At 43.6% G+C, this 25,160-nt stretch overlaps 1 protein-coding gene across 4 annotated transcripts in view; it reads right to left on the bottom strand.

The window, feature by feature from the left end:
- LOC139260068 (partitioning defective 3 homolog B-like) overlaps window positions 1-25,160 on the bottom strand; it is a 1,396,127-nt gene that overhangs the window by 496,635 nt on the left and 874,332 nt on the right. For 3 of the 4 annotated variants that reach the window (XM_070876196.1, XM_070876199.1, XM_070876198.1), the window contains one exon: window positions 13,170-13,404. In XM_070876196.1, the coding sequence (XP_070732297.1) occupies window positions 13,170-13,404 (235 nt within the window). The remainder of the gene's footprint in view (window positions 1-13,169; window positions 13,405-25,160) is intronic. The other variant, XM_070876197.1, reaches the window with a different exon arrangement.

Below are 25,160 nucleotides of genomic sequence, written 5' to 3'. Positions count from 1 at the left end.
TCATGGGCCTGAAATTCTTAAGTCCCGGGTCCGTACGAAGTTTCTACGGACCCAGGAAGGCATTGGAAAAAACGGTTTTAAGCGCGCAATGAGCATGCGCTGAAAACCGGCTTTTCCGATCTGTCAAGTTTCTGGCTTGACAGATCTCACGTATATCGGGAGCAAGGGCAATTGGGGGCAAGATTTGTGATATTTACGCATATCTTGCCCAGCAAATGAACTCAAAAATCTTGCGCCTGAAAAAGCAGGCGTATAGCCTACTTTTGCATGCGCAAGTGTTTAAAAACATACATAAATATTAAAATTATATTAAACACATATGAAAACATATTTTATTGTTTAAAAACCCTCCCCACTACGGTAAGTTTATTTTAAGCCAAAATTTAAAAAACTTTTTAAAAAGTCAGGAAAGTATTTTTTTTTTGTAATTTAAATAAATCTTAAAAATGTAGTGTATTTTTCTATTTTTTTATTAGTGTTTTGTGTGTTTGGGGGGGGTTTCTCATAAGTTGGAGTTCCCATTATTATGAATGAGAAAATACTGTATCTTGATTGGCTGCCCAGAGCCATGTGACTCCAGCTCCAGCATACGGACGTCCCAATGCGCACGCGCTCCGATGCGTAGGGAGTGAAGGCCTCAGGATCGGAAGTTCGAGCGGGCACAGCAGGAACAAGTAGGTGCGCATCTTTTTAAATGTTTTCGTCGATTGCCCGTGGGAAGAGCCCGACCGGGATTTCTAGGCCCATAACTACTGTTTTAAAGAAAATATGTAATATTTTCATGAAACCTTTGGAGAGCCCAAGTGACCTGAGGTTTGCCTGTCTAGAATTAAACTGAAGCATATGTGTTTTAGGTTCACACAAAATAACGTCAGCTTTTCAGTACCGTTTATCTCTCTGCAGTAAGTTTCTTGCTCAACTATTCTTTCTAAAGCAGTCATTTCTTTGCTGATGTTGCAGTTGATTGTCTTTCGGGCAAGTTGTGTTACTTGAATTGCCATCTTCTCTCCCAGTAAACCAACACTTACATTTCATTTTGAGAGAATACCTGTTTATAGATACCAACCCGCAGCAGTCAATTGTTTCAAGTTAGAAAACCAGCATGTTAATTATTCTTGCATAGCCATACAAACTGGAACATCATAACTGCTCCCAATTAAGGGATCACTTTCATGTGTTTATTGGAAATAGGTTTATGACGTGCAGCAGGCAGGATGAAAGGTTGCCTGCACGTTTAACATGTAGCATCTGTGGGGACACAATTAGCATCAAGTGCGAGATAGACCTGGTCTGACTGACCTGGGAGTGATTGATGCAGCAGGAAAAATGGAGCTTTACCCTGCATCTAACAAATGGTGTAAGTGGCCTGTAAGTGATTGATGGGAACAGAACAGGAGAACTTCAGCCGACATATAACCTTGCTGTAACTGAACTGGGAGCCGTTAATGAAATGGGACACACAGAGTTTTTGCCCTGTATCTAACTCATGGAGAAAGTAATGTATGACTGACTGATGACGTGCAAGAGAACTCGAGGACAAATTTCAGTCTCCCGAAAAGGCCTCTGACAGCCAGAAAGCAACAGCCAAGCGGCAGAGTCCAGAGACCGCCGATTTGCGGTCGAATGGCCGCCAGCGAAATTCACCTTGGTGGATTTTCCGGTGGTTCCCATTTCCGTCCCGCTGCTGCCGACCATTCTTAAGTGCATAATCAAAGCACGCATCACCGATCTCCTGCACCTCCAGCCAAATTCACATGAAAAATCTTTGATCTGCCATGCGGTGCACCTTGTTTTCTGTGTGACAAAGAGCTACATTTTGCGAAAGCAGCCACCTCATTAAGCGCGGCGGAAAAAACACTTTCAAAAATGGTAGGTGTGCCAAGTTTCCGGCAGGCCTGAATTTCTACCTTTTACAGTCTTAATCTATGGTTTAGGTGACTTGGTACTGATTGGCATGGCTATGTCAAAAGGAATTACCCTGCTCGCCCCACCATTGGCAGCCATGCCTTCAGCTGTCTAGGCCCTAAACTCTGGAATTCCTTCCCTATACACCTCGCTCATCCTTTAATACGCCCCTTAAAATCTCCCTCTTTGACCAAGCTTTTAGTCACCTGTCTTGAGTATCTCCTTACGCCTTACATGGTTTGGTGACAAATTCTGTCTGATGACTGTGAAGTAGCTTGAGACAGTTTGCTACGTTAAAAGCGCTATATAAATACAAGTTGCTGTTACTTCTGAATCATGCCATAACTGGTTAAGAATGTTTGAAGAAGCCCAATGGCGGGAGTTTTACATCTATTTAACCTATAATATAAATGACGGGTGCAATGTTCCCGCTAATTCTTTTTGGGTGCACGGCCCCTTTGATGGGTTGTGCGGCACATTCAAATTGCTGCACATGTGAGATTTTTCCATTTAAAAGCCTGCAGACCACTGTGTGGCCGCACAGCTTAACAATAACATTGCTTGGAGCGGACAATTAAGAGTGCCATACCCTGCTTCTAACCAAGCTGTACCAGATCTGACAGTGATTAACACGGCATTGCAACAAGAACTTAAAACCATCCAGCTGACCCTCACTTGTGTTGAGGAGGGAGTAACTGATACACAGTGCAGAGGGGAGTTTCATACCCACATGCGATGACCTTATTTTCATGAATAATTTCAATATTTTATGGAGATAAAATTATAGAATTTTCTAACTATTGGTTTCATTTCTTCTTTGAACAGTCATTTGAATAGAAATATTATAAACAAATATTTTAAAACCCACACCACACAATAACTTAATTAGCTCTCTATGCCTCTTGCTATACTCAAACGAGACCTCAAAGGAATACAGTGCACCATTATATCCATCTGATTAGTTTTGTTACCCAATTAATTTTACCCAGATCTTTACTAGATTAATTTCTTTTAAATACAAGGTACAAGCACAATGCATTACAGAATGACAGGTGGGCTATGATATATATCCCATTAGTAGCAATGACCGTAACTCACAAGCAAGTTACCAGGTATCTAAATCATGCTATACTTGATCTGAGAGTGCATAGTCCTGACAAAAATAGGAGGAGGTTCCATTCCCAATTGAGGGATCGCTTTCATGTGTTTAATGGAAATAGGTTTACGATGTGCAGCGGGCAGGATGAAAGGCTGCCTGCACGTTTAACATGTGGTATCTGCAGGGACACAATTAGCATCAAGTGCGAGATTGGACCCAGCTGGTCCATCAAGCCTGCCCCACACTCATGATGGCTGGAGGATCATGACTAGACACTTCCTACACTTTTACAGCCATGCAATGTCCTGAGAAAGGCAAAACAAAAAGAGAAAAACCTACACACACATATTCAGGGTATCTCACCAAAATGTAAAAAAAAATGAAACAAAGGAGCCGAGTCTCTAATCCTGGAGCATTTGAAAATTTTAAAAATCCGCTTCATTTTTTTTTTGCAATGTCAATTTTACCACCCTGCCCCCACCCAGCAAAACCACCAAAAAAAAAATCACAAATCCAATCAGTTTTCCATAAAAGAAATTATCAAACCTTTTCCTAATTCTCCAACCTAGTGTCTAAAGAAATATTTCTAAGAAAGCGGGAAATTATCCCTAGTTCAGAAATTACGGGCATAGAACAGTCCATCTACTGTCCCTCTAAAAAGAAATTCCTTCCCATCAATTATTTCTCCCTCTTAAAAGCAACCTGCTTCAAATTGCCACTGCTGCCCCCCTTGCTGATCCCAACGCGATATTTTCAACATGTGCGGGATGAGGCAACTGTTTGACTGTGCATTCCTGTTCACCTGTGCTCGGACCCAAATCCTGGCAATGTGTGGTGAAGAGGCTGATGCAAGAGGCTCACTCACCTGCCCATCACTCTGCCTGACTTGAAAGACTGGAGCAGAGAGGTGCCAACACCTTGATTGAAGAACGGCTCATCGGCTCCTCTTCTCAAATTGACATTGGAAGGTTTAAGCAGCCTCGGGTGTGTGTGGGGAGGGTTTGAGGGGAGGGTCCATGTTGATATCTACCTTCAGTAGCCAATATGTTAAAAATGAGGAGGGGGAGGGGGTTGCTCCTGAGTATTTAACTTCCTTGCGTAAGATTCTCTAATAGCCAGCTGGAACTTCTCATGTCCAAACCCATTTCTCGCATCCAGACCTGGGCTGCGGTCAGGATGTATGGTCCATGAGGTAAATGTCAATCTGTGATGAGACGCGTTTGAATGAAAGAGGAACGGGCAGTGTACCTTTTCCCACTGGCTCGATGAGGCCACCTCTATGCACATATCAGAATGGGAAAGAAAATTATGAATATGTTTCCATTAGTTAATTATTAAAAATTAGATCCATTTTGAATTTATTGTCCCGCTTTCTCAAGTTCCGCCCCTTCTCACCAATGCTGATCACTACCATTGAGAGTCAGCAGCTACCCAGGTGAGGGTCAGGTGCCCTGCCATTCTGGAACTCTCTGCCATAAAGCTGTTGAGGCTGTGGATAAATTGAAAATTTCAAAATTGACATTGATGGATTTTTCGGAACCAAGGCGGGGAGATGGGCTTCAGAAATAGATCAGCCATGATACAATTGAATGGCTGGAGGGACTGAATGGCTTACCCCTGTTACGAACATACGAAAAATGACGGACAGATAAAGACCAGCTGGACCATCAGGCCTGTTCCACACAATTGCGATATCTTGTATATCACAACATATACACTCCACCCCACTTGAAATCATGTGATCTCCTGGGAGAGGCAAAAAACCAGATAAAAAACCCAGGCCAATTTGGGGAAAAAAATCTGGAAAATTCCTCTCCGCCTATCTATGCGATAGAAACTAGTCCAGGAGACCACTCTGGCCATTATATTCCCTGCAGTACCTACATTCTGTAAGAGTTCATCTCCGCCACAGCCAGAAATAAATCCAGTTTTTGCTTGAAGGAATTCAGTGAGTTTCCATCTACTACATGAAAGGGCAGCTTGTTCCAGAGGTCTACTATTCACTGTGAAAAGAACCAGCTCCTAACATCTAACCTAGATCTAGCCTTATACAACTTAAATTTGTGCCCCCCTGGTCCTGCCTAACCTATTAAATTGAAATCAACTCTCAGCTGGAACACTGTCTATTCCCTTCATTATCTTAAAACCTCAATCAAATCCCCGCTAAGTCTACACTGCTCATATGTAAAGAGTCACAACTCTTTTAACCTATCTTGATAACTAAGATGCTTTAAACTTGGAATTCGTCTAGTTGCCCTCCTCTGCCAGAGCCTCAACATAACCCACCATGTGAGGAGACCAAAACTGGACACAGTATTCCAAGTGCGTCCTGACTAAGGTCTTGTACAAGGACAAAAAACTCTGCCTCGTTTTATAATCATCATCATTATAGGCAGTACTCCAAATCGAGGAAGATTTGCTTCCACTCTAAAAGTTAGTTCTCAGGTGACTGTACAGTCCAATATGGGAATTACAGTCTCTGTCACAGGTGGGACAGAAAGACTGGCGAATGATACTTAAAGGGTTGACAGTGGATAGGCAATGGTAAACATTTAAAGATCACATGGATGAACTTCAACAATTGTACATCCCTGTCTGGAGTAAAAATAAAACAGGGAGGTGGCTCAACTGTGGCTAACAAGGGAAATTAGAGAAGAGGCATATAAATTGGCCAGAAAAAGCAGCAAACCTGAGGACTGGGATAAATTTAGAATTCAGCACAGGAGGACAAAGGGTTTCATTCGGAGGGGGAAAATAGAATATGAGAGGAAGCTTGCTGGGAACATAAAAACTGACTACAAAAGTTTCTATAGATATGTGAAGAGAAAAAGATTAGTGAAGACAAACGTAGGTCCCTTGCAGTCAGAATCAGGTGAATTTATAATGGGGAACAAAAAAATGGCAGACCAATTGAACAAATACTTTGGTTCTGTCTTCACGAAGGAAGACACAAATAACCTTCCGGAAATACTGGGGGACCGAGGCTCTAGCGAGAAGAAGGAACTGGAGGAAATCCTTATTATTGTGTTCCGAACACAGATGAGGCTGCACACAGGGAAGTTAAAGGTACAGTGACCTCACTCTTTAATAAGACACTCCAGAGTGAGGAACAGGCCTTAGGGGTCGGCTTATATACAGTGCTCCCAAGGGATGCTGGGATCCCTTGGGACTTCAGGGGATGAGCTCCCTGGTGGCGGAACATGGGAGTGCATGCTTTACAGATACACAACACTTATTAGTCAGGAAATTGTATTCGGGAAATTGATGGGATTGAAGGCCAATAAATCTTCAGGGCCTCATAATCTGCATCCCAGAGTACTGAAGGAAGTGGTCCTTGAAATAGTGGATGTTTTGCTGATCATTTTCCAACAATCTATGGATTCTGGATCAGTTCCTATGGACTAGAGGGTAGCTAAGGTAACACCACTTTTTAAAAAAGGAGGGAGAGAGAAAATGCGAAATTATAGACAGGTTAGCCTGACATCAGTAATGGGGAAAATGTTGGAATCAATTATTAAAGATGAAATAGCAGCGCATTTGGAAAGTAGTGACAGGATTGGTCCGAGTTAGCATGGATTTATGAAAGGGAAATCATGCTTGACAAATCTTCTAGAATTTTTTGAGGATGTAACTAATAGAGTGGACAAGGGAGAACCAGTGGATGCTGTGTATTTGGACTTTCAAAAGGCTTTTGACAAGGTCCTACACAAGAGATTGGTGTGCAAAATTAAAGCACATGGTATTGGGGGTAATGTAGTGATGTGGATAGAGAACTGGTTGGCAGACAGGAAGCAGAGAGTCAGGATAAACGGGTTCTGTTCAGAATGACAGGCAGTGACTAGTGGGGTGCCGCCAGGGTTCAGTGCTGGGACCCCAGCTATTTACAATATACAATGATTTAGATGAAGGAATTGAGAGTAATATCTCCAAGTTTGCTGATGACACTAAGCTGGGTGGCGGTGTGAGCTGTGAGGAGGATGCTAAGAGGCTGCAGGGTGACTTGGACAGGTTAGGTGAGTGAGCAAATGCATGGCAGATGCAGTATAATGTGGATAAATGTGAGGTTATCCACTTTGGTGGCAAAAACATGAAGGCAGAATATTATCTGAATGGCGGCAGATTAGGAAAAGGGGAGGTGCAACGAGACCTGGGTGTCATGGTACATCAGTCATTGAAAGTTGGCATGCAGGTACAGCAGGCGGTGAAGGCGGCAAATGGCATGTTGGCCTTTATAGCTAGGGGATTTGAGTACATGAGCAGGGAGGTCTTACCGCAGTTGTACAAGGCCTTGGTGAGGCCTCACCTGGAATATCATGTTCAGTTTTGGTCTCCTAATCGGAGGAAGGACGTTCTTGCTATTGAGGAAGTGCAGCGAAGGTTCACCAGACTGATTCCCGGGATGGCAGGACTGACATCTGAGGAGAGACTGGATTGACTGGACCTGTATTCACTGGAGTTTAGAAGAATGAGAGGGGATCTCATAGAAACATATAAAATTCTGACAGGACTGGACAGGTTAGATGCAGGAAGAATGTTCCCGATGTTGGGGGAGTCCAGAACCAGGGTTCACAGACTAAGGATAAGGGATAAGCCATTTAGGACCGAGATGAGGAGAAACTTCTTCATTCAGAGAGTTGTTAACCTGTGGAATTCTCTACTGTAGAGGATTGTTGATGCCAGTTCGTTAGATATATTCAAGACGGAGTTAGATATGGCCCTTACTGTTAAAGGGATCAAGGGGAATGGAGAGAAAGCAGGAAAGGGGTACTGAGGTGAATGATCAGCCATGATCTCATTGAATGCTGGTGCAGGTTTGAAGGGCCGAATGGCCTAATCCTGCACCTAATTTCTATGTTTCTATATAACTAAAAAATAGATGTTCTACCTTTATGCTAGAATCAAGTTTTTTTTTAAAGTTTCCCCCCCCACCCCCCGCCCAATAAAAAAAACACTCTTTCTCCACCCCCCAAACTCTCTTCCCCCACCCCCAATCAAAACTCTCAAGCATAACCATCAATAAATAAAAACTAAAACTGAATTCTTACTTCGGCCCGGGAACTCAGCGAGCTGGCTGGCTGGTGCCAGAAGCCACTCGGCCGGGAATAGGTTGCGGCGAAGATCAGGACGTCCCTTCGCTGGGGATAGGGGCTGCGAGCATCGGGTCCTGCTCACAATCCGCAGGACACGCTGGGAGGGCAGAAGTATGCGCGCAGACTTCACTGCGCATGCGCGCGGCTGCTAGCAGTGTTTTCTGCGCTGGCCTGTTGCTCCGCCCCCCCACTTCACTAGCTACGCCACGCTGGGACACCAGAGAGTCAGCAGAGTGGGCAGGATGGTGCCCCTTTTTTTCGGCGCCGTTTCCAGCACGCAAAGTTGCCGCATTTAAGGTAAGTATGCCAACATCACTAAAACAGATTATCTGATCATTATCTCACTGCTGTTTGTGGGACCTTGCTGTGCACAAATTAGTTGCCAAGTTCGCTACAGTGAACTACACTTAAAAAAATTATAATGTCCTGGGGTTGTGAAAGGCTCAATATAAAACAAAGTTCTTTTCTCCTTCTTTTATTGTCATGTCATCATTTGAATTTGGTTTCTTATCATCAATTTTTGTGCCACATCCACTTTCCCCATTCACTCCCATGTCTAAAATTTGATGCGCCATTCTTGTGTTTTAATAAAAAGGATTCATTTTACTGTAATTACTTACAGAAGTGGGTAAAAGCTATAAAAGTCATCACAAGATGACTGCAATTAGCATAACAACCAGCAGTTACTGCCTCGACCTGACACAATCATTTAGTGGTATGACCAGATAGATTACGGCCTCATTAAGGTCGGCATGTATTGACTGTTAATGTATGTGGAAAAGTTGGCCTCACAAATCCTGCTCTGAGAGTTCTTTATTTCCCCCCTTTAAAATGCCTGAGCTGGAAAACAAATTAAGATGGCAGTTTTTCTGCAAGAAAATGCCACTTGCTGGTTTCAGCACCTTCTTGTAATAGCCAACAGCCATGATGTGCAAGGATTCTTCATCGCAGTCAAGGCCACCTATGGGCCAAACACCCAAGGCCCCACCCCATTGCTGGCCAAGAATGGGGAAACACTCATCAAGGACACCGAGGTAGTCAGGGCCCGCTGGAAGGAGCACTTTGAAGATCTCCTCAATAGAGACTCTGCCTTCGACTCGAGTGTTCTCAACTCCATCCCACAGCACCTCAGTAAGACCCCAACATTGCACGAGGTAGAAAAAGCCATAAGACAGCTTAAAAACAACAAGTCTACGGATGCGGATGGAATCCCTACTGAGGCATTGAGGTATGGCGGAGAGGCACTGCTGGCGCGAATACATGACCTCATCTCTCTCATCTGAAGGGAGGAGAGCATGCCGAGAGGTCCCAGAGATGCAGCAATCGTGACCATCTTTAAAAAAGGGGACAAGTCCGACTGTGGCAACTACAGAGGAATCTCCCTGCTATCAATCACTGGGAAAGTCGTCGCTGGAGTCCTCCTCAACCGTCTTCTTCCCTGTGCCGAGGAACTCCTCCCGGAGTCACAGTGCGGATTTTGTCCCCTACGGGGTACAACCAACGTGATTTTTGCAGCGCGTTAAATAAAGGAAAAATGCAGGGAACAGTGCCATTTATACATAGCCTTCTTCGACCTTACAAAGGCCTTTGACACTGTCAACCGCAAGGGTCTATGGAGCATCCTCCTCTGTTTCGGATGCCCCCAGAAGTTCGTCATCATCCTTCGCCTGCTCCACGACGACATGCAGGCTGTGATCCTTACCAACGAATCCATCACAGACACAATCCACGTCCGGACCGGGGTCAAACAGGGCTGCATCATTGCCCAACCCTCTTCTCAATCTTTCTCGCCGCCAAGCTCCACCTTAGTCAACAAACTCCCCGCTGGAGTGGAACTAAACTACAGAACCAGTGAGAACCTGTTCAACCTGCGCTGTCTCCGGGCCAGGTCCGAGACCACCCCAATCTCTGTCGTCAAGCTACAGTACGCGGATGACGCCTGCGTCTGCGCATATACAGAAACTGAACTCCAGGACATAGTTGACGTATTTACTGAGGCATACGAATGCATGGGCCTTACACTAAACATCTGTAAGACAAAGGTCCTCCACCAGCCTGTCCTCACCGTACAGCGCTGCCCCCCAGTCATCAAGATCCACGGCGCAGCCCTGGACACCATGGACCACTTCCCATATCTCGGGAGCCTCCTATCAACAAAAGCAGGCTTCGACGATGAGATCCAACACTGCCTCCAGTGCACCAATGCAGCCTTCGGCTGCCTGAGGAAAAGAATGTTTGAAGACCAGGTCCTCAAAACTGCCACCAAGCTCATGGTCTACAGGGCTGTAGTAATACCCGCCCTCCTGTATGGCTCAGAAACATGGAACATGTACAGTAGACACCTCAAGTCGCTGGAGAAATACCACCAACGATGTCTCCGCAAGATCCTGCAAATCCCTTGGGAGGACAGTCTTACCAACATCAGCGTCCTCGTCCAGGCCAACATCCCCAGTGACTGACCACACTTGATCAGCTGCTGAGCAGGCCACATAGTCTGCATGCCAGACACAAGACTCCCAAAGCAAGTGCTCTACTCAGAGCTCCTTCACGGCAAACGAGACAAAGGTGGGCTGTGGAAATGCTACAAGGACACCCTGAAAGCCTACCTTTTAAAGTGCAACATCCCTACTGACACCTGGGAGTCCTTGGCCCAAGACCGCCCTAAGTGAAGAAAGTGCATCCGAGAGGGCGCTGACCACCTCGAGTCTCAACGCCGAGAGCATGCAGAAATCAAGCACAGACAGCGGAAAGAACGTGCAGCAAACCAGTCCCACCCACCCCTTCCCTCAACGACGATCTATCCCACCTGTGACAGAGTCTTGTACTCTCGTATTGGACTGCTCAGCCACCAAAGAACTCACTTCAGGAGTGGAAGCAAGTCTCCCTCGATTCCGAGGGCCTGCCTATGATGATGCTCCAATTCTGCAAACACGATTTCCTTCGCTCCACCCTTGGCGGCCGTGTCTTCAATTATCTTGGCCCAAAACTCTGGAATTCCCTCCCTCAAACTCTCCGGCTTGCTACCGCTCTCTCCTCCTTTAAGATGCCCCTTAAAACCTACATCTTTGACCAAGCTTTTGGTTGCAAGTCCTAATATATCTTTATGTGGCTCAGTGTCCATTTTTATTTTGTTAACACTTCTGTGAAACGGTCTGGGACGTTTTACTACTAAACTGGCTGTTGAGAATCTCCACCCAATGGTTTTCCACAAGCTCACCCATATTTTCAACCAGTTTAACTGGCAGTAACCCACCCTTTGTGGGAGGTTTTTCAAATCTTGGGTCGAAATCACTCCATAAATGCAAGTTGTTGATGAATGGGAACTCATTAATTTTTCCCTTGCTAGCTGTTACTTCTAAGGCAAAATGTAGCATATCCACTAGCAGTAGTTTGAGAATAGCGCAGCACAGGGTAAGGATTGAACCTTGGGCCTCCAACACTCAAAATTTGAAAAACTCACAAAGGGTGGTTTACTGTCAGTTAAACTGGTTGAAAGTCTGGGTGAGCTTGTGGAAAATCAACTGTGTAGAGATTCTCAACAGTCAGTCGAGAGAAATTTGCACAAAGCTCTGGGTAACCAGAATGAGTCAGTTTCATCAACACTCAAATCCTAAAGTCTCTGAGCCTAAAATTCAAATGTGGGTTCTTAATCATCAATGAACTCCTGAAAACACAAAAAACTTTTATAATCTGTAAAACCTTTTGCAGCTCAACAGATCAATGCTGATATCATCATCAAACCCATACCAATTCTAACCTTGTATCAGAATTATGTAGAAAATGCTCCTGCTCATCCTATAGGGCCAGCTGGAAATTAGAACATAATGGGGCTGAAATTGCGGTTGGAGGCTTCCAGCGGGCAATTGCCTCCGACCTGAAACATTTCTACGAAAGTACCTGGTGGTCCCGGGGAGCGTGGTATTCTGGTGGGGAGGCCTCCTCTTCCCGTGCTGTGAAGCACGCTCCTGTCCTCGGTCACGTGTGACTGCTCAGCCAATCAGGTACAGTATTGCACAGCTTTCTCATTAATAGCAATGAAAACTCTGTATCTACAAGTTCTCATTGCTATTAATGAGAAAAAAAACAAACACACTAAACACATAAAAAATAAAAAATACACCTCACATAATTAAAATTAAAGTTAATAAATATCTTAAGAGAAAAAAAGTTCCAAGTTTTTAAAAAGTTTTTAAAATGATGTTTAAAAATAAATGTAACGTAGTGGACAAGGTTTTTAAAAATAGTGTTTTTTAAATTTTATTTTATTATTTTTTTTAATGTTTTTTAAACTCTTACACCTGTATGCCAGCTTTTATCAGGCGCAAGAGTTTTGAGGACATTTGCTGGACAAGATATGGGTAAATCCCGCAACCTTGTCCATGCAAATGTCCTCGCACCCGATATGCGTGAGATGACAAGCTCCAGCTTGACAGATCGGAAAAGCCGTTTTTCAACGCATGCACATTGTGTGCTGAAAACCGGATTTTGCGATGCCTTCCTGGGTCCGTAGACACTCAGTCCAGACCCGTGGAGGCCGGGATTTCCAGGCCATAGTAACAGAAGTAGGTCATTTAACCCCTCAAGCCTATTTACCCATTCAATTAGATAATGGCTTCTATATCTTAACTCCAGTGGGCTGTGGATGCTCAGTCATTGAGTATATTCAAGATGCAGATTGAATATTTTTGGATACTAAAGGAACCAAGGATATGGGGATAGTGCGGGAAGGTGCAGGTGAGGTAGAAGATCAGCCATGATCTTGTTGAATGGCGGAGCAGGCTCGAGGGGTCAAACAGCCTACTCCTGCTCCTATTACTTATGTTCTTATGTACACGCCTTGGTTCCATATCCCTTAATACTCTTGTCTAACAAAAAGCTATCAATCGCAGTTTTGAAATTTTCAATTGACCCCCAGCCTCAACAGTTTTTGGGGGTGGGGGGAGAAAAAGTTCCCGATTTCCACTACCCTTTGTGTGAAGAAGTGCTTCCTGACTTCACCCTTGAACAGAATAAATCAGACCCTAAAATATATAAAATCAGGGGTCAATTCATGCATTAAAAATTCCATTCAGTACCTAAGCATTGCTCCGAATCCTTTCTTCTTAGTTTTCTTTTCTTGATTCTCATTTTCCTTCTTTTTCTCTTTTTCCTTTCCTTTTGATTTCACCTTCTTTTTCTTGTCTTTCTTCTTTTTCTCTTTCTTTGTCTTACTGTCTGAGCTTTCCACATCCTCAAGATCTGCAGTCCCCTGAATAGCAGATTCACTGCCTGGGGTCTCATGGCCTGATTGGGAGCTGTCTTCAGAATCTGCTGCAGTAGATAAACAAAATATATAGATGTGTAAAAATAATCATTAATGCTTAGCCAATTTTAATTTTTTTTTAAACTTTATTTTCCACTCTTTCCTGGTTTTCCCATCACTTGAGGCCATCTCCAATCAAGATTACTCCATCAGTGTTCTGAAACCAACTATCAGGAATGAGTGAGAGTAGTGGAGGGTAATTAATTCTCCTCCAATTTTCCTATTTATGAGTCAGAATGTTATGGGTTCAAGGCCCACTCTGGACACTTGAGCGCAATATCTAGTTTTGGTCTGAGGGAGTGCTGTGCTGTCGGAGGTGCCATCTTTCGATTGAGACATTAAACTGAGGCCCAAGTGCCCTTTCAGGTGAAAGATCCCATGGGACTATTTTGAAGAAGAGCAGGGGAGTTCTCCTCAGAGTCCTGGCCAATATTTATCCTTCAACCAAAGTCACGAAAACAGATTATCTGGTCATTATCACTGTTTAAACTGTGTGCAAATTTGCAGCTGTGCTTCCTACATTATAACAGTGACTACACTTCAAGAGTACTTCATTGGCTGTAAAGTGCTTTGGGATGCCCTAAGGTTGTGAAAGGTGCTTTATAAATGCAAGTCTTTCTTTTCTTTCTATGTGGCTGAGATGGGATACCTAGCCTACACTTTAAGCCTTCCCACAGCAGCAAAGCGGAGATCAAGAACTGAGAGGAGTAAAGGAGGAGAATGCTATCATTTATAAAAACTCCAAAGGGCTGTTGACTACAATTTCAACGTCATGTTTAAAAAAATGACAAAAGTTTTACTAACCATTCAATACAGTTTTATTTTGTTTCTCATGCCTTCAACATTCTTTGATTCAGTTCAGATTTTCATTTATAAAGTTACAGTTCTCCAAATCTTTCCATTAGAGACAGTTATCTTCAACAAAATTCTTCAGCGGTCTCAGTAAGAAAGTTTAAGTTAACAATACCCAAAATAGACTCAAAGAAAACACACTAACATCTTAGAAGATATGCAGTCAAAACTCAGTGCCTAATCCAGAAGGAATCATTCAATGGAAAGCAAAAACTCCAACTGGGTGCAATCTGTGTCACCGGGGATTGTAGTTTAAAAAAAACAATGTGTGCAGTTGGTGCAAAATTTTTAGAAGTGACACATACCTGAATCCTTCAGTGAGCTTGTAAATTACATACAACACCCCGGCTACTGGTATCTGTTATGGCATCCGCAAAAGATTAAGGGGTGATCCAATTGAGGTGATTGAAATGATTAAGGATTTGACAGGGTAGAGAGAATTATATAAAATGTACAGCTCAGAAACAGGTCATTCAGCCCAACTGGTCTATTCTAGAGTTTATGCTCAATATGAAACTCCTCCCATCCTACTTCATCTAACACTATCAACATATTCTTCTATTCCTTTCTCCCTCATGTAATTAGCTAGCTTCCCCTTAATTGCATCGATACTATTCGCCTCAACTACTCCTTATAAAACATAAGAAATAGGAACAGGAGTAGGCCATGTGGCCCCTCGAGCCTGCTCTGCCATTCAATAAGATGATGGCTGATCTGATCATGGACTCAGCTCCACTTCCCCGCCCACTCGCCATAACCTGTTATCCCTTTATCATTTAAGAAACTCTCTATTTCTGTCTTAAATTTATTCAATGTCCAACTTCCACAGCTCTCTGAGGCAGCGAAATCCACAGATTCACAACTCTGAGAGAAGAAATTTCTCCTCATCTCTGTTTTAAATGGGCGGTCCCTTATTGTAAGATCATGCCCTCTAGTGCTAGTCTCCGCCATCAGTGGAAACATCCTCTCTGCATCTACCTTGTCAAGCTCCCTCATAATTTTATACGATTCAATAAGATCACCTCTCATTCTTCTGAATTCCAATGAGTAGAGGCCCAACCTACTCAATCTTTCCTCATAAGTCAACCCCCTCATCTCCGGAATCAACCTAGTGAACCTTCTCTGAACTGCCTCCAAAGCAAGTATATCCTTTCGTAAATATGGAAACCAAAACTACACGCAGTATTCCAGGTGTGGCCTCACCAAAACCATGTATAGCTGTAGCAAGACTTCCCTGCTTTTATACTCCATCCCCTTTGCAATAAAGGCCAAGATTCCATTGGCCTTCCTGATCACTTGCTGTACCTGCATACTATCCTTTTGTGTTTCATGCACAAGTACCTCCAGGTACTGCAGCACTTTGCAATCTTTCTCCATTTAAATAATAACTTGCTCTTTGATTTTTTTCTGTCAAAGTACATGACCTCGCACTTTCCAATATTATACTCCATCTGCCAAATTTTTGCCCACTCACTTAGCCTGTCTATGTCGTTTTGCAGATTTTTTGTGTCCTCCTCACACATTGCTTTTCATCCTATCTTTGTATTGTCAGCAAACTTGGCTACATACATTCAGTCCCTTCACCAAGTCATTAATATAGATTGTAAACAGTAGGGGTCCCAGCATTGATCCCTGTAGCACCCCACTAGTTACTGGTTGCCAACCAGAGAATGAACCATTTATCGCGACTCTCTGTTTTCTGTTCAGTAGCCAATCCTCTATCCATGCTAATATATTACCTCCAACCCCGTGAACTTTTATCTTGTGCAGTAACTTTTTATGTGGCACCTTGTCAAATGCCTTCTGGAAGTCCAAATACACCACATCCACTGGTTCCCCTTTATCCACCCTGTTTGTTACATCCTCAAAGAATTCCAGCAAATTTGTCAAACATAACTTCCCCTTCATAAATCCATGCTGACTCTGCCTGACAAAATTTTGCTTTTCCAAATGTCCTGCTACTGTTTCTTTAATAATGGACTCCAACGTTTTCCCAACCACAGATGACAGGCTATACTGGCTAACTGGTCTATAGTTTCCTGCTTTTTGACTGCCTTCTTGTATGGCAAGATCCACATTCTAACCACTCACTGGGTAAAGAGAGAAACTATTTCCTCTCGTATGGGAATTCAGAACAAGGAGGTATTGCCATAAATTAATGCTATTCAAATATGATGTCAGGAACCATTGATTTACACAAAGGGTAATGGAAATCTGGAACTTTCCTCCTCAAAAAACTGCTGAGGCTGGGGGTCAACTAAAAATTTCAATAACTGAGATTATTAGATTTTTGTTAGGTGAGGGTATTAAGGGATATGGAATCAAGGCAGGTAAATGGAATTGAGGTACATATTAAGCATGATCTTAGTGAATGGTGGAACAGGTTCAAGGGGCTGAATAGCCATTCGGCCCTTCGAGCCTGCACCACCATTCAATATGATCATGGCCGATCATTTTTGCAACTTCAGTACCCCATTCCTGATTTCTCTCCATACCCCATTGATTCCTTTAGCCGTAAGGGCCATATCTAACTCCCTTTTGAATATATCTAACGAACTGGCCTCAATAACTTTCTGTGATAGAGAATTGTGAACCTGTGGAATTCTCTGAGTGAAGAAGTTTCTCCTCATCTCGGTCCTAAAATGGCTTACCCCTTATCCTCAGATTGTGACCACTGGTTCTGGACTTCCCCAACATCGGGAACAGTCTTCCTGCATCTAACCTGTCCAATCCTGTCAGAATTTTATATGTTTCTATGAGATCCCCTCTCATTCTTCTAAATTCCAGTGAATAAATGCCTAGTTGATCCAGTCTTTCTTCATATGTCAGTCCTGCCATCCTGGGAATCAGTCTGGTGAACCTTTGCTGCACTCCCTCAATAGCAAGTATGTTCTTCCTCAGATTAGGAGAGCAAAACTGTACACAATATTCAAGATATGGCCTCACCAAGGCCCTGTACAACTGCAGTAAGACCTCCCTGCTCCTATACTCAATTCCTCTCGCTATGAAGGCCAACATGCCATTTGCCTTCTTCACCGCCTGCTGTACCTGCATGTTCTAATTTACAGGGCTATGGGGAAAGAGCAGGTCCTGGGACTAATTGGACAGCTCTTTTAAAGAGCCGGCACAGGCATGATGAGCTGAATGGCCTCCTTCTATGCTGTATCATTCCATGATTCCATGACAATATTGGAATGTAACATGCAAGAGTAAGATCCTGCCTTGGAGCAGCTGCACAACTACCCCACTGGTTAGCTAATGGTCCCACTACTTAGTATATAATTGCAGTATATAACTGACTGATGCATTTTAGTAGCTGTTAGAATTTTAATTTATACACTATGAAAGTGACATGTTCCAAGTAAATGTGTGTATGATAGCTTCATAATCAACTGTTTATTTCTTTTAAATGTCCTTGCCCAATGTTCGGGTGAGATTTCACCATGTAATGAATTGTAAGATAGCTGAAGTTTTTTCAATTTATTCTTGAGGTATGTGCAGCGCTAGCAAGGCTGGCATTTAATGACCATCCCTAGTTGCCCTTGAGGTGGTGGTGGTGGGCCTTCGTCTTGAACCAGTGCTGACCATGTGGTAATGGTACTCCCATAGTACTGTTAGGTGGGGAGTTCCAGGACTTTGACCCAGTGATGATGAAAGAGTGGCGATATATGTCCAAGTCAGGATGGTGTGTGATTTGGAGGTGACGGTGTTTCAATGCACCCGCTGCCCTCGTCCTTCTTGGTGGTGGAAGATGCGGATTTGGAAGATGCTGTTGAAGAATGGGGGCGGGGTCCCGTGTTTCCTACACATGGAGATTAGGAGTGCACTAAGTCATGCTGTAGGAATGAGATCTCAGGGGGAATGAGGGGTGGGAGGAGGAATCCAAGTATGTGTCAAGGACTGCAGTGGCTCAGAGTACCATTGTCCATATCTAGAACAAATAATTGAAATAAAATAAATGGTATCGAAAAGGGAAACCTCGAGCACTGCTAAATACTAAATTGCGAGTAGGGTAAAAGAAAGACTTGTGTTTATATAGCGCCTTTCACAGCCTCAGGATATCCAAAGTGCTTCACAGCAAATGCAGTATTTTTGAAGTGCAGTCACTGTTGTAATGTAGAAAACGCAGCAGCCAATTTGCACATAGTAAGGTCCCACAAACAGCAATGAGATAATGATCTGATAATGTTTTTTTAATAATGTTGATTGAGGGATCAATATTGACCAGGATACCGGGGATAACTCCCCTCCTCTTCTTTGAAATAGTGCCAGGGGATCTTTAATGTCCACCTCAGAGCAGACAGGGCCTCGGTTTAACATCTCATCTGAAAGACAGCACCTCAGACAGTGCAGCACTCCCCCAGTACTGCACTGGAGTGTCAGCCTAGATTTTTGTGTTCCAGAAAAAAAACAGTAATCAGAAAATCCAGGTTTGCCATCAGGAAGTTTTATGCACAAAGGTTGGAGTACAAGAGTAAGGAAGTCTTACTACAATTGTACAGGGTCTGGTAAGACGACACCTGGAGTACTTTGCACAGTTTTGGTCTCCTTATCTGAGGAAGAACATACATGCCTTAGAGGCGGTGCAACGAAGATTTACTAGATTGATCTCTGGGAAGAGAGGGTTGTCCTATGAGGAGAGATTGAGCCTATCTTATCTGGAGTTTAGAAGAATGAGAGGTGATCTCATTGAAACATACAAGATTCTGAGGGGGATTAGCAGGGTAGATGCTGAGAGGTTGTTTCCCTGGCTGGAGTGTCTAGAACGAGGGGCATATTCTCAGGATAAAGGGTCAGCCATTCAGGGTCAGCCATTCAGGATCAGCCATTCAAGACTGAGTTAAGGAGGAAATTCTTCACTTAGAAGGTTGTGAATCTTTAGAATTCTCTACCCAAAGGGTTGTGGTTGCTGAGCCATTCAGTATATTCATGTAGTGGAGGCAAAAAATCAGTAACTATTTAAACAATCGTATGCTATGATGGGTGGATCATAGGAATGGATGGACTAAGATGGGCTGAACTGATTTCCTTTTGTGTAATTATCTTGCAATCATCTGACAGAATTGGGCTTGGCTCTGAAGCCCTTTGCGGTTGAACAGTTCACTGACTATCACTGACTGGGCACAAAACATGAAAAGTGCCCATTTTATGTGAGGTACAAGTAGGCACAAAGTATCTGTAAAACTATATTCCAGTAACAGTGACCACCTTCAAGAAAAGAGGAAGAAAACTAGGATTAAAAATAATTCAAGGTGAATAGTATCTTTACTTGATATCTATAAATAACGGATTTTGCACTTAACTGAACCTTCAACTCCTCCAACAAAATAAACTATTTTAATCTACAAAGTACGTGTTACCTTTCAGTCGAAAATCCAGTTGAATGTATAACAATTCCAAATTTCAATATAATTGTTGGGCAAGCACTCAAGGTTCTACATTGACTTGTCTGATAGCAACAGAAACAGGCTATTCAAAAACCTGAATACTCCTCAAGCCTGTTCTGCCATTCAATTAGATCATGACTGATCTGTATCTTAACTCCATTTATCCACTTTGGTTCAACGGGCTAGATTTTCCTATCATTTTTGGTGGGTTCTCGGTGACTTTCTCGGCAGTACAGCTGTTTTTCCGCCCGGCGAAAGTTTCCCCCTTAGTTTTTTTTTTAATGGTATTGCCCACATCTGAACACGCCCACCGGGACCAAACCGCTGATGTGCAATGCCGAGAAAAATCGGCAGGGCCTCAACCGCTGACATCCAGATCGCCGAGATAACCGCCCTGTAAAAGTTGCTTAAACAGGGCGGTAGGTGAGTACTCTGCAAAGAAAGGTAAGTTCTTTATTTATATTTTTTAAATTTTAAAATGGAGATTAGATGTAAAAGTGTCTTGGGAATGCTTTTTACGTTTTTATTTTTTCTTTAATTGAAATTTTAAAAACATTTTCCCCCCTCACTAGGCCCAACCGCAGCTTCGGACTAAATTTTAAACACTTATCGTCCATTCCGGTAACGACCGCCCATGTTACTAAGTTTCCACTTAACCGCTGAGAAAACCACCAACAATGTGTGTGCAATGCCCATTTTCTCGCTGGGCGATTCGTGGAAATTCTCGCCAGCGTTACTCACCAAACGTTAGCTATTTTTCTCAATGGGCAATCGGGCGTTGAGGGGCTCAAAGGAAAGTCTAGCCTTAATACATTTACCAAACAAAAATCTATCAATTTTGAAATTTTCAATTGACCTCCAGCCTTAATAGCTTTTTGCAGGAGAGAGTTCCAGATATCGACTACTCCTCGTGTGAAGAAGTGTTTCCTACCATCACCCCTGAACGACCGAGCTCTAATTTTAAGATTATGCCCCTTGTTCTGGAATCCTCCAATAATTTACTGCTATTTATCTAATTGATCACCTATAATTGGCAGAAAATGAATTCCACTAATTACAGTAAGTGAACTGTGGTTACCAATTACAACAGGTGGGCCCAGTATTCTACATTAAGAGTAAGTAGGCTAGATTTGTTGTCTTTCCTGAAGAAAACTTCTGACTGTAGCTGATAGTGTTGACCGGGGAATTAGTAATGCGAAACATGGAGATGGCAAAATCTCTGAACAAATATTTTGTATCAGTCTTTACAGTAGAGGACACTAATAATATTCCAACAGTGGATAGTCAAAGGGCTATGGGGGTGGAGGAAGGAACTTAACACAATCACAATCACTAAGGAGGTGGTACTCAATAAGATAATGGGACTAAAGGCAGATCAATCCCCTGGACCTGATGGCTTGCATCCTAGGGTCTTAGGAGAAGCAGCGGCAAGGATAGTGGATGCATTGGTTGTAATTTACCAAAATTCCCTGGATTCTGGGGAGGTCCCAGCAGACTGGAAAACTGCAAATGTAACGCCCCTATTTAATAAAGGAGGCAGTCAAAAAGCAGGAAACTATAGACCAGTTAGCCTGTCATCTGTGGTTGGGAAAACTTTGGAGTCCATTATTAAAGAAACAGTAGCAGGACATTTGGAAAAGCAAAATTTTGTCAGGCAGAGTCAGTATGGATTTACGAAGGGGAAGTTATGTTTGACAATTTTGCTGGAATTCTTTGAGGATGTAACAAACAGGGTGGATAAAGGGGAACCAATGGACGTGGTGTATTTGGACTTCCAGAAGGCATTTGACAAGGTGCCACATAAAAGGTTACTGCACAAGATAAAAGATCACAGGGTTGGGGTAATATATTAGCATGGATAGAGGATTGGCTAATGAACTGAAAACAGAGAGTCACGATAAATGGTTCATTCTCGGGTTGGCAATCAGTAACCAGTGGGGTGCGGCAGGGATCAGTGCTGGGACCCCTACTATTTACAATCTATATTAATGACTTGGAGGAAGTGACTGAGTGTAACGTAGCCAAGTTTGCCGTTGATACAAAGATGGGAGGAAAAGCAATGTGTGAAGAGGATTAACAAAATCTGCAAAAAAGGCATAGACAGGATAAGTGAATGGGCAAAAATTTGGCAGATGGAGTATAATGTTGGAAAGTGTGTGGTCATGCACTTTGGCAGAAAAAAATCAAAGAGCAAGTTATTATTTAAATGGAGAAAGATTGCAAAGTTCTTTGGTACAGCGGGACCTGGCGGTATTTGTACATGAAACACTAAAGGTTAGTATGCAGGTACAGCAAGTGATCAGGAAAGCCAATGGAATCTTGGCCCTTATTGCAAAGGGGATGGAGTATAAAAGCAGGAAAGTCTTGTTACAGTTATACAGGGTATTGGTGAGGCCACACCTGGAATATTGCGTGCAGTTTTGGTTTCCATATTTACGAATGGATATACTTGCTTTGGAGGCAGTTCAGAGAAGGTTCACAACGTTGATTCCAGAGATGAGGGGGTTGATTTATGAGGAAAGGTTGAGTAGATTGGGCCTCTACTCATAGGAATTCAGATGAATGAGAGGTGATCTTATCGAAATGTATAAGATTGTGAAGGGGCTTGACAAGGTGGATGCAGAGAAGATGTTTCCGCTGATGGAGGAGATTAGAACGAGAGGGCATAATCTTAGAATAAGGGGCGCTCATTTAAAATTGAGATGAATAAATTTAAGACAGACATAGACAGTTTCTTAAACAACAAGGGAATAAGGGGTTATGGAGAGCAGGCAGGGAAGTAGACCTGAGTCCATGATCGAATCAGCCATGATCTTATTAAATGGCGGAGCAGGCTCGAGGGGTCGTATGGCCTCCTCCTGCTCCTATTTCTTATGTTCTTATCAGTATGAAGTGCATTCGTACTCCAAGTACAACACTCCACCCTTACAATTTGGGAGAGGAGAGTTAATTCTGAGGCGATCATGGTAAGGGGTATGCACCATTTCTGGGAACTGAAGGCTTTCCCACTACAAGCGCCCAGTGTCAGCAAGAAGAAATCCTGAATCAGGGACAGATTAGTAATAGCATTAAACGTCTGTATATCACATCTATGCACTCAGCTTTTTTTTTTAAATTTAAATCTTCTATTCTCACTACAACAGCTGGTTATAAATTCAATTGAAAATCTTTAACTGGAGCAATAATTTACGCACCATTAGAGGCAGGTTTAATTGCCAAATTTTTAAATTTTAGTCTTTTAAGATTTTGTTTTTAGTGTTAAATGGCTGAAAATCATGGGTGTAAGTCTCGAGCCAAAAACCAGTTTATTCTTTTTGAACATGGTTGGAACTCAAGTAAACAAGGAAGGGATTTTAAAAATCGTGCTAAATGACAATGGACAATTATCTTAGGCCATCGCAAGATACTAGTTGCTTGATTAGTTCATGGGACTAGTCAAGCAATAACTTGACAAAGTCATACTCACAGAGTCATACTTTTTAGCCAATATCCCAGATTTCTCCATTACCATCCCTGGGTATGTCCTGACCCACCGGCAAGACCGACCCACCAGGAATGGCAGCACAGTGGCATACAGTGAGGAAGGAGTGGCCCTGGTAGTCCTCAACATTGACTCCGGACCCCATTAAGTCGCATAGCTTCAGGTCAATCATGGGCAAGGAATCCTCCTGCTGATTACCAATAACCGCCCTCCCTCAGCTGATTAATCAGTATTCCTCCATGTGGAAAACCACTTGGAAAAAGCATTGAGGGTAGCAAAGGCACAAAATGTACCTTGGGTGGGGGACTTCAATGTCCATCACCAAGAGTGGCTCGGCAGCACAACTGCTGACCGAGCTGGCTGAGTCAGGAAGGATATTTCTGCCAGACTGGGCCTGTGGCAGGTGATGAGAGAAACTACGCGAGGGAAAAATATACTTGACCTCGTCCTCACCAATCTACCTGTCGCAGATGCGTCTGTCCATGATAGCTTTGGGAGCAGTGATCACCGCACAGTCCTTGTGGAGATGAAATCCCATCATCACACTGAAGACACCCTCCATCCTGTTGTATGGCACTACCACCGTGCTAAATGGGATAGATTCAGAACAGATTCTCGCAGCTCAAAACTGGGCGTACATGAGGCGCTGTGGGCCATCATCAGCAGCAGAATTGTATTGCACCACAATCTGTGACCTCATGGCCCAGCATTAGTGCCAAGTGGATGATCCATACTGGACTCCTCCTGAGGTCCTCACGATCACAGAAGCCAGTCTTCACCCAATTTGATGCACTCCACATGATCAAGAAACGGCTGAGCGCACTGGATACAGAAAGGCTATGGGCCCCAACAACATCCTGGCTGTCATGCTGAAAACATGCTCCAGAACTAGCCACGTCTCTAGCCAAGCTGTTGCAGTACAGCTACAACACTGGCATAGAACCATAGAAATTTACAGCACGGAAGGAGGCCATTTCGGCCCATTGTGTCCATGCTGGCCGACTAAGAGCTATCCAGCCAAATCCAAATATCCAGCTCTTGGTCCGTAGCGCTTTGGTTACAGCACTTTAAGTGCGCATCCAAATATTTTTTAAATGTGGTGAGGCTTTCTGCCTCTACCACCTTTTCAGGCAGTGAGTTCCAGACTCCCACCACCCTCTGGGTAAAGAAATTTCTTCCCCTCATATCTCCTCTATGCCTCCCCCAATAAGTTTAAACCTATGTCCCCTGGCTGTTGACCCTTCTGCCAAGGGAAACAGGTTCTTCCGATCCACTCTATCGAGACCCCTCATAATTGTATACACCTCAATCAAGTCTCTCCTCAGCCTTCTCTGTTTCAAAGAAAACAGACCCAGCATCTCAATCTTTCCTCATAGCCAAAATTCTCCAGTCCTGACAACATTCTTGTAAATCACCTCTGCACCCTTTCCTGTGCAATCACATCTTTCCTGTAATGTGGTGACCAGAACTGCACACAGTACTCCAGCTGCGATCTAATCAGTGTATTATATAGTTGAAGCATAACGTCCTTGCTCTTGTATTCCATGCCTCGACTAATAAAGGCAAGTATTGCATATGCCTTCTTAACCACCTTATCGACCTGGTCTGTTTTCTTCAGGGATCTGTGGACATGCACTCCAAGGTCCCTTTGTTCCTCTACACTTTTCAGTGTGGTACTATTTAATGTGTATTCCATTATCTTGTTATCCCTCCCCAGTCGGGAGGGGAAGCAGCGAGCGGTGAGAGGTGAGAGGTCTACTAAAGGCCCAGCAGCGTCGGGAGCAGCAGTCGGGAGCAAGGAGCAGCGAGAGGTGGGAGGCCTACTAAGGGCCCAGCAGCGTCGGGAGCAGCAGTCGGGAGCAAGGAGCAGCGAGAGGTGGGAGGCCTACTAAGGGCCCAGCAGCGTCGGGAGCAGCAGTCGGGAGCAAGGAGCAGCGAGAGGTGGGAGGCCTACTAAAGGCCCAGCAGCGTCGGGAGCAGCAGTCGGGAGCAAGGAGCAGCGAGAGGTGGGAGGCCTACTAAGGGCCCAGCAACGTCGGGAGCA

The sequence above is a fragment of the Pristiophorus japonicus genome, chromosome 3, assembly GCF_044704955.1.
Source record: "Pristiophorus japonicus isolate sPriJap1 chromosome 3, sPriJap1.hap1, whole genome shotgun sequence".
In the NCBI taxonomy this organism is placed as follows: Eukaryota; Metazoa; Chordata; class Chondrichthyes; family Pristiophoridae; genus Pristiophorus; species Pristiophorus japonicus.
This window is presented reverse-complemented; position numbering and strand designations above follow the sequence as displayed.